Source organism: Motacilla alba, chromosome 5 (genome assembly GCF_015832195.1).
Source record: "Motacilla alba alba isolate MOTALB_02 chromosome 5, Motacilla_alba_V1.0_pri, whole genome shotgun sequence".
Taxonomy (NCBI): Eukaryota; Metazoa; Chordata; class Aves; order Passeriformes; family Motacillidae; genus Motacilla; species Motacilla alba.
In genome coordinates, this window is record NC_052020.1 from 45,907,093 (window position 1) to 45,922,942 (window position 15,850).

General features: G+C 41.1%; 1 protein-coding gene across 3 annotated transcripts in view; it reads right to left on the reverse strand.

Annotated features, from left to right (window-relative positions):
- The window catches only part of CCDC88C (coiled-coil domain containing 88C), a 96,900-nt gene that overhangs the window by 40,761 nt on the left and 40,289 nt on the right, over positions 1 to 15,850 (reverse strand). For all 3 annotated transcript variants that reach the window (XR_005257031.1, XM_038137358.1, XM_038137359.1), the window contains exons 5-10: positions 7,908 to 7,966; positions 6,218 to 6,301; positions 4,799 to 4,939; positions 3,929 to 4,113; positions 3,315 to 3,396; positions 2,710 to 2,868 (exon numbers count right to left, since the gene is read on the reverse strand). Coding sequence is in view for 2 of the 3 variants with exons in the window: in XM_038137358.1 (XP_037993286.1) it covers positions 2,710 to 2,868; positions 3,315 to 3,396; positions 3,929 to 4,113; positions 4,799 to 4,939; positions 6,218 to 6,301; positions 7,908 to 7,966 (710 nt within the window). In the remaining variant the exon portion in view is untranslated. The remainder of the gene's footprint in view (positions 1 to 2,709; positions 2,869 to 3,314; positions 3,397 to 3,928; positions 4,114 to 4,798; positions 4,940 to 6,217; positions 6,302 to 7,907; positions 7,967 to 15,850) is intronic.

Consider the following 15,850-nt stretch of genomic DNA (forward strand, 5'->3'; position numbering starts at 1 on the left):
TTTTGCACTCCTCCTGCAATACCAGAAGGAAAATATTTTAAGGGCTCATTTAATAGCTTTCTGCATTGATGCACAACATTAAATTCTCTTTTTCTTCTCACCTACAATCTGGCACTGCTTATTAACAACACTGTCAAGACCCTATGAGCCCTAAGGTATCACATTACCACAGAAAAGTGGCTGATGCTGAACACACCTACATTTTCACTGCGTGCTCTGGAGGATTTGTTCAGGTCTTAAGGGTTAGAGCTTAGCAAGCCATTGGCAACCAGTAAATGCCATTAAATTAATAATCACTGTACTGTCTAGAGGTAAAAATCTCTACTGTGTTACATCCCTGAACAAATCTAAGCAGAGACTATACTGACCCCAGACATTAATTCTTCTTTCAGAGGGGCAGAGGACTTGAGTCAGATTTGACAGAAAAGTGAGGCTCCATGGAAGGCTGGATACTGGCTAGTATGCACAGTCTTTGTGCTACTCTATGACCATAAAAACACAGAATAGGGCCCCGTGGAATCCTCTGAATGAACCAGCCTGAGACCAACAGAGTTTGCCTGCTGCTCAATGCCATCAGTCCACGGTGGATTCAAAACTTGATCAATGATGCGAGAGGGAGTGGTGAGAATGTGAAACTCACTGTCTATTCTAAACCACACAGTACCCTGCACAGAGTGCAATCCTGTTGCCTGTTAGAAAAGCTCAGCAGCTACAAAAGTGACTTTTGCTAAAGACCACACTATGGCTCCAAATTAGACGTGTGCCAGATCAATGGGAAATATTCCTGGTGCCACTACTGTATTTGTGCTGGTTTTGCCTGGGGTAGGCCAAATGGCTAGTGTGGGGCTGTGTTTTACATTTGGCTGAACACAGTGTTAATACAGAGATGTTTTTGTTATTGCTGAGTAGAGCTCACACAGAGCAAAGGCCTTTTTTGCTTTCTGGGCTGCTATGATAGCAAGGAAGTTGGGGGTGCATGGGAAACTGGGAGGTGACACAGCCAGGACAGGTGACTCAAACTGACCAAAGGGATATTCCAGACCATATGGCATCATGCTCAGTATATAAAGTGGGAAGAAGAAGGAAGGGGAGCACATTTGGAGTGACTGGTGGGGAGTGAATGAGTCGCTGTGAGGGGCTTGGCTGCTGGCTGGGGTTAAGCCATGACAGTATTGCAGGGAGGTATCCCTGGACAGCCAGCACTAATCCCTGACATTCTGCAGTTCCACCAAAAACTGACAGGATGGAAGAGAGAGCAAGGAGAGTTAGAAGAAATTTGAAACTAACGCGAAGGTCTCTTAACTGAATGCTATGTTAAGCAAGATTAGCAGTGCAGGACATGCAGACAGCAGTCCAGGAAACTGCTGGCTCTGGGACAATCAAGAAAGCTACTCCCTCGATCTCAAATGAAGGGGACACACAAACTCCTCTCCGAGCTCCAGGTGAATTATCTGAGCAGCAGGTAAAGCTAAGCACCTCCAGTGCACAGCCAGAAGGGGAACATCAGGATGGCTCACTGATAGCCAGTGTGCCAGGGTAGAGCATGACTGATTTGCCAGCTTGAAGAAGAAAAACAGAGAGAGGCAGAGCTTCATTCTTCCTAATGCAAACTGGGAATTACCGGGAGGCAAGACAGGCTTTTGTAGTCTATTACTACATTTAATAACCATCCATTTTAGTGAACCTATTCATAAGAAGCAGCAGCTAGCTGCCCCCTAGGGTTAAAGAAGGGGGAAAAAATAACCTACAAAGTAGAGTTTATAGAGCAGAAAAATAAGATGTGTGCTCTCAGCCAGAGGCCTGGCAACATCACTCTTCTACCTCAGACTTGGAATTTTATCTAATTATAGTGAGGCTGTCAATTACTGAACCTCCATTTGGTTCAACAGTCAGGATATTTATTTGACCTTGGCTGAAGTGTTATGTATATGGATTACTGGGAGTTTTGGTGTGAATTCTTTAAAGAACTGAAAGAACAGAAAGTAAGAGCAGTCCTACCTAAATTTAACATCAGCCATGCTGAGCCAATGAGTTTGGCCAGATGATCTCTAAGGTCTTTTGCAACTTAATTCAATTAATAATTCCAGGATGGGCATAGCTGCAGGTGACTAAGCACCTGATATTACTACTGGAACAAAGCCATACACTTCTCATTGACATACCCAACTCATGACACTAGGGAGGATCCAAATTTTTTCTCCTTTCTACTACAGGTAACAGTTGCAAAAAGGGGTGGCTAGAATTTGTGATCTGAGGTCATCCCTAAAAATTGTAACAACAGTAGCATCTGCTACAAAATCCTAAGGAAAAACACCCAGACATTCACTTAACTAATTTATAAATGCTATTTAAAATGTTTGTCCAAGGAACAGCTTTGGAACAGAGGGAATTTACCTAAAGTTAAACTAAAGATCTGGACTCTAGAAAAAGCATCCAGAAAAGGTCTGTCCTGTTTAGCCACATAATGCTGAACTAAGCAGAGTTCTTTAAAATTAATGGGCATTTATTTTGTGTGCACCAAGTACCTCCCCTACTGAAAGAGGTTTTAATAATGCTCAGTCAATAGCTATGACGTGTGTTATGAAACTTCCACTTGCTCTGATGTTCTGCTACGGTCAGCTCAATGACAAATAACACATGAACCAGTAACACAACAAAAGCCACACATTAAGGATTACTCAGCAAGTCTTTCTCCTAATTTTCACTTGCCTCCATGCGAGCTTTGTAGAACTCCACATCGTGAAGTTTCTCTTTGCACCGCACCAGCTCCATCTCCAGTCTCTCCACGCGGTTTGCCCTCTCCCGCAGGGAATCCAGCTCATCTCTGTAGGCTCGGGCAGAGCGAGCATCTGAGGCGAGGTGCATGTTCTGCCAGGGATAAGCAGGGAGAAAAACTTAAGTTAATACTTTTAAGCATGTACTTTAAACTTTATTTTTTTTTGCATTTACTTACTGATTGTAATCATAAACAAACAGTATTCCTCTGGTTAAGGAATAAGAATTCTCCTAGTAGCCAGTAAATTCTTTACAAGGCAGAGAGGGTCCTTTTGGACCTCTGGCATTACTATGGCCTGATGCTGCATAAGCTTCAGGCACTACTAGGCTCTTTGCAAGCTGAACAGATGAGACTGCTCTCAACAGTTAAGTGGGAAGCATAGCACTGCTATGCCACAACCATAATCTTTAAACAACTTGCTGGACTAAGTTGATTTCCTCAGTATAAAACAGACATAGTAGTAATTTTAGCCTCACACTGAAATAGGATTTTTTTTTTAAATAGGGAAAATTGTCACAGTAAAACGAGCCCATCTCACCTCTTGCTTTATTTTTTGCAGCTCTAGGGTGAGCTGCTCAACTTCATGTTTAGAATCTGCAAGCTGCTCAGACTTCTCTTCCCTGAAAAGGATTAGAAAAATTTTAGTAATTTTTTTCTTTCCTAAAACAATCTGGATTATATGGACACTGTCAGGAATCTGTAAAGGAAGAGAAAAATCTCCCAGCATATTTTTTGTTATGACAGCTTCATCATTTTCTCATGATACTATACACATATCATGGATCCAAATTTGCAACCCTATTTTTATACTAAGTTCCTGTGTTCAAATCTCATTGGTGCACTGGCTGCCATAGATAGCTTCCACTTCAAGTTAAAAACCAGAGCTAGCAACTGGTATTTTGAAGGGGGGAAGAGACAGATGAGACACAAAAAGAAGAATGGAAGTAGCCTTCACTCTACATTTAAAGGCCAATTATGAAAGCAGAAAAGCTGGAACACACTACTGGCTTCCTACTGCTCTGATTTGAAAGGTGTGATTCTGAGAGCTCCTATGGAAGCCAGTGTATTGGAGCCAACAGGCTCCTGCATTTTCAGCATGTTCAAGATTTAATATGCAAGTTTCTCTAGAAGCACAAAATAATGGTGACTTACAGCTCCTGACGGATTCGTCTCAATTTAGCCTTTGTGTCTGCCAGCTCAACTGCAAGGTGCTGCTTTTCTTCATTAGAAAGAGGGTTTGCAGGGTTTGGTGAAGAATCTGGACTTGGTACTTTCAGAGGGCTTGGTGGTTGCTGAGACTGCAGATAATCTCTTTCTTGAGTGAGATCTACAATGACCTGGAAATACAGAAGACTATGTAGCTCCAAGAGATAAATAGTGTATTTACACATTGTTTTAAAAAGACCTAAAAATTATTTTTAGATTTGGGAAATTACTCGTCTGGCATGATACAGAATTCAAGTGACAGCCAGAAGTGAAGGCTACACAGAAGAGGAAAGGAATGTCCACCACGCTCCAATCACTAAAACATTCCCCTTCCAAAGCTCAAAATAAGTAGACTGTTTCCCTTGAAGAATTGATAAAAACCTGTAACAACCAACAGTTTTGACTAACACAATTGCAGTAAAAAGCATGACAGAAGTTTAACAAGCTAAAGAAGAGCAGAAGGCTTCTCCAGCAATCTGAAGGGAAAGGAACTGATGAATCAAAAAGACTAGAGAAGACAATGGAGCCCAATGGCTAGAAGCCAACAGAGAGCATGACTGGACAGACATGCAGAGACATTTGGTCTCCACTTCATGGAGAGACTGCTCAACTCCTCTTTACCAATCATTTCACCACATCTTAGTGCTTACACAAGAATCAATGGAAAAGTCAAAATCTTTCTAAAATTTTCAGAGGTGTAGTAGAAAGGTCCAGAAGAAACAGAAACCTAGTGCACAAACAAGATACAAGAGAAGGAATGGAGACTACATCTGCTGCTTCTCATGAGCTCTGTATGGGAGAGATATGTCCTCATACTTCTGTGCATTCATCTCTCTCATCAATGAGCCTCCTGAGGTGGAAAACCATATTCCTGGAAAGAGACTCTAGTTCTTCTGGGGCCATATCGGGGAGCTCCAGCCACTGCAAGTCAAAGACATTCTCCTGATTGTGTGTCACCTAGGAATAGGAACAAAAAAGTATGTCTTTCCACTGGCTGAGATGAAAATTTGTTCACCGTACATGCAGCATCCCCCCATTTCTTCTACCCATAAATTAAAAAACATAGCCATTTTACCAAATCCAGGCTGCAAATAATAAATGCAACTACTTTAACTGTAACACTACCCAGAAATTTTTGGTATTTACATTTTTTATAATTATTAAGTCTGATTTTTAAAAGTGATCAGATAAATATTATGATCAATAGCATGGGCACTTGCATATTAGAAGTGTGCAGCTGACTTACTGACCTAGAGGTGATTTCCACAGAGAAGGGACTAATCCCACACTGAACATTACTGAGAAGAATCCCTGATATCAATGCATTTGCAATTTGCAGCTGATACAGCCGAGAGGAGCTATATCAGCTGCAGAAATACCTCTGGTTGCTGCTAGCAGTGTATCTTTCAACTGTTACCCTACCTAAACTGATTTACTCTGAATCATTTAGCAGAAACATCAGGCACATCTCTCAAGCTCAGTTAATGACTGTTCCAGTTTTTGTTACAACCATGTGCTTAGCTCATCACGATTTTTTTTCTTTCCTGAAAAATGAACTATTTTTTAAATGTTAAGAAAAAAGTTCCTGTCTTAAAACTTTCCCAATTTGTTCCTCAAATTTGAGTATACCAGGCTTCCTAACCAGCATGCACTGACACCTGGGAACAGTCAGCACACATTCCCAGTGAGGGGCACTTCCACTTGGCTCACCAAAGTAAAAGACTTTCTGTATTCTTTGGTAAATCATTCCTTCTTCTGAAGCCTTAGAAATCCAAGAATGTTTGCCATTGGATCAAACACCTTTTTAAACAGAGCATATGTTCAATTTCAGCTCTTCAAGACATCTAGCTCAGAGGCCACTGTCTGAAACAAGTCACTGGGCAAGCTGTGTCACCTCCCACAGGGCTTAGGGAATGTGCAGCTTCTAAGACACACATACATTTTGTCACTATTGCACATGAATCCTTACAACAACTCCTTCTGCATAACCTTTAAGTAGCAAGCAAGGCATTTACCATGTCATCTTTTTAAAAGACCACTGAGCCAAGTAATGATCCCAACACTAATTATTTTCATCTTGCAGTTTGAGTGCAGCAGCATATTCCATTTTCCTCTTTGTAAAGTTTATGAATCCATTATGAAACTCGAAGCATTAACATTTTATAGCAAAAAAATCCTGTTAAGTCAAAGAAGGGAGAGATACAACACCAAAATAGACAATACTAAGAATCCTACCTCTTGAATGTGTGACACAATAGCAGCTTGGGTTTCAATATCCAGTTGTTTTATTCTGTCAATAAACTCTTCTTTTCTTTCACACTGTTTAAAGAAAGCACACCCTGAAACAGTGCTACATACCCTAAAACTTACTGCTTCACTTTTCATTTAAATAAAAAAAAAAAAACAACCAAACTCAAACAACCTTCATTGCTAATAAAAAACTGTTCAAGATCTACACTGTGTCACACTAGAAGGTATAATGCTTCACTGCCATATGGAACATGAACCAAATTATGCAATAAATTATTTAAACTTTTTAGTCAGTACAATCAAGGCTAAGTTAAATGGCTGATTTTACTCTCAAAAACAAGTTCAACATGCAATGCAATCAAGAGGTGGGGAAACAGCCAGAGGAAATCATCACAGCTTCATTAATGGAGCTGCACAAATGTAAACCTTCATTTACACTGCATCATTTAACCTGTCTGCCTTGCTGTTTGCACTTTGTTTGGTTTTGGCAATGAAAAGAGATGCATCACGTTAGATACTATTTACATCAACACCCAATGTTGTTTGTCGGACTAAATCAACATATGCTTTAGATAAAAACCAGAAGCATTCTGGATAAAAATGAGTGACATTTCAGACAGATTTTAGTAAATCTTTTACTTAAGGCTTTAGAAGAGGCAGACATCTGCTATCTCTGTATCTGTGATTGTGCACTAAGAACGTTATTGCCTTCTTGTAACAACACTACACTGCGAAGAACTTCAGCAGTATTTAAAAGGGTGTTTTTAAACTCATTTACAGTGAGTGTCCTTCTGGGGCCTGGTTCTGAGACTCAACCATTTACTTCCTTGGGAAGAATCTCAGACCAGCAAATGAGGACCGAGGATGCTCAGCAGCCAAAACAATTCTTTATGCTGCAATGCAACACTAGCATAGTTCAGAGTCACAATACATAGACGGCTTTACCCTGACATAATTGAGCTGACATAGCTGAGCAGGGTAAGTGTCCCAAGGCAGGGCAAAACCACAAGGCAGACCTACAAACAAGGTCAATTATCAGCAAAGGCCCGCCTGCAATGCGGCCATTGTTTACTGCCTCAGAGGTTTGGTGGGCAGAACACTGATTTCTTTATCTGGTAACTGCTGTGCATTTCCCCAGAGCTTCCCATATGCATTGTCTCTTTATTTATTTAAGCAAATGTCACATCAAGATCCCCACACTAATTTACAAAGTATCCATTAATCTGGTATTTTTGACACATAATATTAAATCAAAATATTGTGCAAATAAAATCATGATTCATCAAACAAATATTTAAACTTGTTAACCTATTTGTTTGGCATTAACATGTACTGTTTCACTTTATATTTTAAAACAGTAAGAAAATAAACCAACAACAATCTTGATATAAAGAACACTGTTCAAAACTTATCTCGTCCCACTGTGTTATGGAAGTTAAAAAGTACACATCCTGTGTCTGATTAGCACTGGCAACAAATTGAGGCTACTGCTATCACACAATGTGCTTCCTCTCCCCTGCATTTCTTTCCTTCACATATTGTGTTTCTCACAATTTAGCTCACGAGCCGTCTTGAGCTCAAGGTTTGTTCATACAGCACTGATCTTTGGGTAGATTTTCTCATTCCAGGAAAAACAACGCATTAAAAAAAAATCTTAATTTCCATGAATTATCACCTGCACAGCACATCCCAGAACCAACAACAGCAGTTTCTTGATTTCATCCATACTTTTACCTGGAGAAGAGAAAAAGTCATCAGTACATATGTATAACAGATAAGTACTTGCAAGTGATCATCTCCAAAGTATGTGCCTAAAACAAAAAGACCTTTGAACAAGTGCCTGAACAATATCTATATGCCTGTTATAAAGTTACCATATTTTCTATGCAACAGTGCAGTTCTTATGGACTCGTTTAAAATCCCAAATCCAGCAAGACATTTTTCACTTGATGTGCTATCCTCACCTAGAATTTTCTAAGGCTCTTCTGATCAATATATCAGAAAAAAAAATCCTTTAAATACTTCAATGCATATGACCAGTGCTTGCCTCTTGTGTTGTGATTAACAAGGGTGCAAAAAAGCCCAACAAACCAACAGCTCTCCCCAATCCAAAAACCCCCATCAAAATAAAACAAAAACACCATGGGCAAGGCAAAGGAGGGTTACTCACAAAGAACTTGCCCTAAATTCTTCTGTAAAACAGTCTCCATTCAGACTTCCCAAAGCTGAATGCCATTCTGTGCATATGAATTCCCTCTGAGAGATAGATGTTTCAGCAAATAGGTTCTGCCCGTTCTGCATCAAAGCCTGTTTGCACTTTGAAGCTAAACCCCATGTGGTAAGAGGGCAGAGAATGAGGGATGGCTGAGGGATACTGACCATATGCTGGGAGCTGTGGGGAGAGGAGACACAACCCTGCTGCTGCAGGGAACCCTGCTGTGACCAGCAGCCCTGCCTGCCACCTCCCACTGGCAGGAGAGGGAAAGCCTCGAGTTCCTCAAGGGGAACTGGTGCAGCTTAGAACCAGCTTGTTTCAACAAAATGTATGTGGATTGTTGGATAGTGAAGGAAATTATGTATGTCAAGGTTAGACAAAGTGCATGACAAAGAGGGCAAAAGGAAGGCAATGAGTTTCTATGAGAAAATAAAGTATCTTTACAGAGCTAGGTTCGGGAAAAGCCTGTCCTCATCCACACTGGGGGAAGATAAGGAAAGAGAAACAAAGAAACAAAACAGGCCACATACACATTTCTCTCATCCCTACACATTTGCATTCTTCCTGGGTGTGTAATTGTGGGACTAACACTTTCATTTTATACCCCGATTTGATTGGGTACTCAATTGCTCCTATCACTAAATAGATACTAATTTCTGAGTGCAACTGTGCTCCTCCAACACCATGCCCTTGTGAGGCTGTGCCCTGGCAGAAACTCAAAGGCATGTGCAGGACCCAAGGCCATGGAAGGGGAGTTAATCTGACTCATCAATTAAGCTGCCACAGCCCCACAGCTGCACAAAGGCACTGACCTAAATTACCACGGGGGTTCCTGCCATTCCCACAACCTTGCAAGCCAGCACAGCCACGTGCAGGCAGCTTAGGAAATAACTTGTTTCCTGATTTCCGGGCACACAAACGTCCTCAACCAGTCTTTAAACACAGCTACAAAATTTCCAACGACTTTTAGGTACGTTCATCTTTATAATGACTCAAAAATGCCCTACAAAAATCATCAGGAGACTGCATGAATGAACACTGTAATTCTCATTATCCAGGTCCTACATTAGTAACCATTAAGATTGTGCAAGCAGAAATTCTTCTCTTCAACAGAAACAGCCATCTTTAAGACATGCTATTTCACACTTCACCCTGTAAATATGAGCTTATTCCCCTGCAGAATATTTGAAAACTGGTTTTGAGAGACACACAATCGTTCTTACATTTCTCCCTGTATGCAGCAGCACACAAGACTTCCTCTTTCCTGAAAAGTTACAATTTTATATACAAATTCTATTTCAGTCTGTGAAAGTCTGATTGTTCTGTAGAAATCTCAGTAACACAATCTTAAGCATAGACAATGACACAAAATCCTTCACCAACAGCAAAAAAAAAAAAAAAATGCTACTTCATGAGCAGTTCCTTTAAGAGCCCTACTGGGAGACTATTAGTTTGGTCAGAAGGTACTTTTTCCAGAAACTGAGTTCTCAGTAGTTTCAGCACTGGGTTTCGTTCTACATCAGCTTTGAAGCAATACAGACCAGGTAGTAAATGCAGAGCATGCCTGTGGGACACAAAAGCAAGTCATTAACTTATGGAGACCAAGTGATGTGAGCATGTCACTCATTGACCTGAACTTACTCAGGCAGAACACCTCCATGGAGAGATTGAAGGAGTCAGACTGCTTGCTATGGATCGTGCCAGACACAAGATGTGTCTGCTCTGGGCACCTTCATCTGTCAACCATAAATTCCAGTCTGTGCACTGTAGCATCCCAATTCTCCTTGGGGTGAGCACAGTGGCTTGAAATCACTCATTTTAGAAAACACCAGGGCAACTTCCCAACTGTTACAGCACCCATACCATCCTAAAGACATGTGAGCTACTTAAAGCCGCTCAAACCACACCCTACCTCTCTCCACCAAGGCTCTGCTATTTTCTCAGTGAGGCAACAGATGGGCATTGGTGCTGCTGCATGACCCTGTGAGGTGAAACACCTTTGGCAATTACAGCAAAGTAACTTATCAAGGTTAACCCTGGTCTCCCAACAGGGACTGACCTTGCCTGGAAATAGCCCTTTGAGAGAGACCTTACCCCACTCCAGGCCTCCCATGAGGAAGTGAAGTGGAGGCAGACATGGCAATCCATGGCAGGGATGGACAATCTAGAAAGCTTGGACAAGCTCCTTTATAGAAAAGAGTGAGAAATTAAGACTTGAGATAATCACGAATTACTAGTTTCTTAATGCTTTAAATATAGCATTTGGCAATCTGCTCTCTCCCCTGGCAGTTTGCAGTGAAAATCTAGCTGTCAGGATTATTCCAAGGTTTCCTTCTCAATAAATTTGTCTATGCTTGCAGACAAGCTACATCATGTAATAAAAGTGAGCCTGTACTACCCACTAGAAGCATTTCTAAGGCTTAAAGGTCCACTGAGCAGATATACCAGCCACACAAGCATTTCAGAAGACCATGTGTGATTCAAAGTTCCATTCCTTGGGCTTTCATTCAGAAGTTGTTTCCCACGGGGAGGAGACATTTTGTTGACATAAAGGCACTCCCAGATCACTCATTCTCAAGCTAGGTTTGAAGAACATTTTAAAGACTTGTAGAACAGCACTATTTACAGAAGATTTTTAGCAAAAATAGGGTATGAGTATGAAAAACCTCTCTACCAACCTGAAGTGCTTTAGAGAGAGTTTTCAATTAAACTTCAAAACAAGCCAGGAAGGGATTAATTACCCCTCTGCTCTTTCATCTCACCCACAGGAGAGCTGAGCTACCACACACTTCAGTGGAATGCCCAGGTTGACAAAGTGAGTCAGAAGCACTTCTAGAGTATTACAGAGTGCTGGAGTGAAGTTCTACATTCCAGACACTGCCTCTGTCCTGCAATGAATGCTAAAGAAAAGTAAGTGACCTTCATCCCTGATTCAATCACGGCTTCTAAACAGTTCTCATATTTTTCAAAAAGCTTGCCCATTTATAGGATGGTAAAGTTCCTTGTGCAACCTCATAAGCAGGAATGGGCTGTCTCCCCTATGCTGGCTTGCTGGGATGACACAAATCCTTCCCAGACAGCTGGGAAAAAAGTCTGCTGAGTCTACTCATGCTTATTAGCTGATCTTAACCAAGACACTGTCCTCCTGCAACCTAGGATGCAAACATTTTGGTCAGGGGAGCTCCTTGCAGACAGGTACCCACAAGAAAAATGGACAAGAGTCAAACTATCTCTTAGACAAGTGCTAATTCAGAAATAAACACTTCTATTTTACTCCTTTTCTTAAAATTCCAGGGCAGTTGCTCTCAGGCCCTGTGTTTGTGCTGCAAGGGAGCTAGCCAGCCACCTGGAGCATTTGCAGAAAGCCCATCTGCTCCCAGACGTGAGAGAGGGCCAGCAGGTTTCCTGGAAAATAAAGGGAGGGAAAGCCCAGACACCACTTGCACAGCCTGGGAGCCTCCCTGTGCCAGAGCCAGAAGATCCCTCTGCTCTCATGGGGCTGGAGGCTGGGAAACAGATGGCAGGACTCGGGGAGAAGGCGGGCACAGGGATTAGGAGATGCAACAACAAAAAAAGGAGGATCAAGGTACAGAGAGAACACAAACAATGATAAAAATGGGGGGGGGGAGGGGTAGGAAGATATCAGAGGAAAATGTGAACAAGAGGGTCCCGAGCAAGTGCAATTTTGGGCATGTGCTGCCTGTTTCTCCATATTTCTACTCTGATGTTACTCCATCCAGTGCAGGAGAGGGAGTGCCGCACGTGGCAGCTGGAGGGTTGCAGAGAATATGGGGAGGGTGAAACACTCAAGTGCTGTTTTTCCCAACTCCAGCAACATCCTCAGTGAGAAAAGTTTGAATGCTAAATTTACACTATTGAGGCAGTTTTGTTATTAACTTGGTATTTTATGAACCATTGTGCCTCTGAAGGACTGTGAAACAAAATGAGGAAGGAAACCATACATGAAACATACCCAAGTGAGAGTAGACTTTTACAATTTTAATGAAAACTAGTTTTCTATAGGCACTTGTTAGCAGAGACTTTGGGGTCTCTCATTCACAAACTTAACATGTGATTTGAAAAGCATCTATAAATAGCACAGTTTTTTGAAGGGACAGAAATGAGTCTATTTTAGACAAGTAAAACCTCTTTTCCATTCATGATCTGAAACAAGCTAAAATCTCTCCCCTTCATGATTATGACTGTTCCAAAAGATTAACTGCCATATGTTTCCAAGTACACTCACTAGCTAGAATGTCTAGAAATGGAGAAATTTTAAAATACATCAAATGGAGGTTACAACCATTACTGATATTCCCCATGAGGCCACATGAATGAGTGGCCATTTATAAGGCATGCTAAAACCAGACATAATATGAAAAAGTGATTACAGTAATGTCGCAGATGATAAGTAGGCTGATGATTCTCTTATTGAACACAGGGGGATTTGTGGTGCAGTAATGAATTGAAAAAGCTGTTCAGCAAGAAAAAGAATTGAGAAGAGACAGAAATTAAGAGGAAATTTAATGGTAGTAGCTGTCTACCACACAGTGCAGCGAAGAGAATAAATCCTCTGACATCAGCTGTATCGTTCTGCAAGTCAAATTCCTGGGAAGATTTTTTTAATCCTTTAATTAAACTTTCAAGTTTATTTTTAGCTTCTTATATTCTAAAAAACAGTCAGGCCTTCATCACAAATATTTCTGCTATTTTTATGCCCATGGACAAATGAAGTAGGCAAATTTGCCATGGCCTGGAACCAAACTAGTTAGAGGACATGAAAGTGAGTAAAGCTCATAAACCCAGTAGACATGTGCCTTTTCCTATGCAAAAGCCCAAGTGCTACTGCATTTTTTTGTGATGGCAGTTCTGTTTTTCCAATAACTCATGTTCAAAGCAGAGCAGCAGAAGCCCTCAGCAGTCCCAACCGGTGAGTGCCAAATGGAAACTAAATAGCAAGAACAGCACTCACAGCCTCAGCAATGTTCAGTTTATCATTTCATGCCTGTAACACCCCTTTTGGCTGTGTTTTAGAAGGCAAAAGTAAAATTCCTGAAAAGCACGCATAGCAAAACATCACAAGGGCTTGTTACAACAAGTAAGTCACTGAAATTTTACACAGTGCATCACATCTAATGGCTCTCTGGTCTTGGATCTGTGGAGACAATACAGTCATTAAGAGCCTTCCCAGCTCAAACAGTACAAAGCAAGACTGGATTTGTTCCAGGAATGTGACCATGGGGATAATTCTTCTTCCTCTGATCAAGAGGGACCTTTCAGTGAGATAACTTAGCTGCAGGATGAGGAAGGCAAAACTGGGGTTTCATCACTGCCTCACTAAGAGAGAGAGAATATCTTTGTTTTGCTTGTTTTTCCCCTCCCAAGTGTTCCTGCCTCCCTCTGACTCCTCACTGCACAGACAGTAACAAAGACATCATCACCTGGCCATCACTCACACTGCTCATCACAGCCTATTCCTTCATTCAGCTTTTTGCATCAGCTTTGCTACCTTTGCCTCAGCCATCTCATTCATTCCTGTTCCCTCTTTCCGAGCTTCCCTTCTCAGCCAGGTTCTTCTTCCTGAGGGAAGTTCTAGTTCTCCATTTCTCTAACCATTTCCCCTGCACATCTTCCCAATGAATGCCTACCCAACAGTAAGATTAAGATGAGCTTTTCAGACACTCTCATCCTTAAGTACACTCTTTAAAGCAAATACATCTGGAGTCTTCCTTTGCTCACCACCTAGTCTGTTTAAGCTTGGACTGGTTCTCCACAATTGTTATATAATATGGCTAAATGAGAAATTTGGGGGTTTTTTGTACACATAAACCAATAGTTTTAGACATTACAATCCAGAAGTTGCATTTTTGCATTTTTTATCCTTTCTTCTCATATTCTGTCCAAATAATGCCAGTGATAAGTCAGCAATGGAGAAAATAAATTTTAAAAGATCACATTAAAAGAAACCCCAAACCACCCCACTCCCCCCCAAAAAAAAAATCCAAAACCCAAAACCATGACTTTTAAAAAGATATTGGAAAGAGAAGAAAGTTTTCTGGTTGTAATTAAAGGATCTAGAAGACAGCAACACATGTATGACCAAGTGTCTTTCCTACAAGAGACACAGGTACTTTTCACAAAGAGAGATGTGAGGTGCTGACAAAAACCAGCAGGCCAATAGCAAATTATAGCTGAATACAGGACAGCTTTCAAATGTGCATTTTCCCAGGAACCAAAACTGTATTTACCACATTATGAGTCTCCTGCCAGCTGTCACTCAGGAATGGCTGTGACAAGAAACCAGCCAGCCTTTCCCATTGACACTTAGCCAGCAGAGATACTGCCTTGCTGGCCCAGACACTTCTATTCAGAAGCACTCCTGATGCTAAGGAGCCCAGTGCCCATATGACCGACAAGAACAACAGCTCTTGTCTTTTGACCTTCTTCTTAGCCCCTAAGAGTAGCCTGTACAGCCCAATTAAGACTTGCAGACTTTATTCTGCTTGCTGAAGAAGTGGATTTCTTACTCTCAGTTTGATTTTAACACAGAAGTGCCAAGAGTATGAGATTCAGTGATTTAACATTGGCTAATATTCTTTTCTGACAAATGCTTTTTTTGTACATATGCACTCTACAGCTCCTAAGAGCAGCAAAATACAATCTTCTGCCAAAGTTTCTGCCATTTGTTTATTCTGGAGATGCTGATTAGCATGTCATCCCCCATCACTGCTGACAGGGTTCATTCAGTTTACCTTCTTTGGTAAAAACAAATACAATGTCCTTGGCACCAGCACTGGGCTTAGGCAGAGATAGAATGGGCATGAAAGAAAGAAAAAAAAAAAAAGAAACACAGCAACAAAACTTTCCATTTCAGATATGTGTTTCAAAGAAGTCAACTCAATTTTCAGTCTAAAAAGCTTTCTTTTGTCTCACCAAAAGCACTGGACTCTGGACATGAGCTTACTGGCTTCCACCTTACTTCTGATGTGATACTTCATGAAACAGATATCACTGTCTAAACAATGTGGTCAGACAAATGTTCTTCTTTTTGTCCATTTTCTTCCTCACTTTTTCCTGGTTTTTTTCATGTATGTATTTTTCTCTCCATCCTCATTTATATTTCTTCATTTTTTCATTTGCCAACATTTCCTTCACACCTTATGGCAATTCTGCAAGACTGTGGTGTGTACATATAGCAAGAACTAAACTCATTATACAGGCACACAGAACACCTGGAGGACAACACATCTTTGTCCTATGGCAGACTACACCCTGGGTCACTTGAAGTAAGGGGTGAAGAGACACAACTTTCAAACAAACTAACAGCTGCTCTTCTGGCTTTGGCAAGAACTCACTCATCACACATACATATGCATCACACGCAAATACACATGTATATTTAT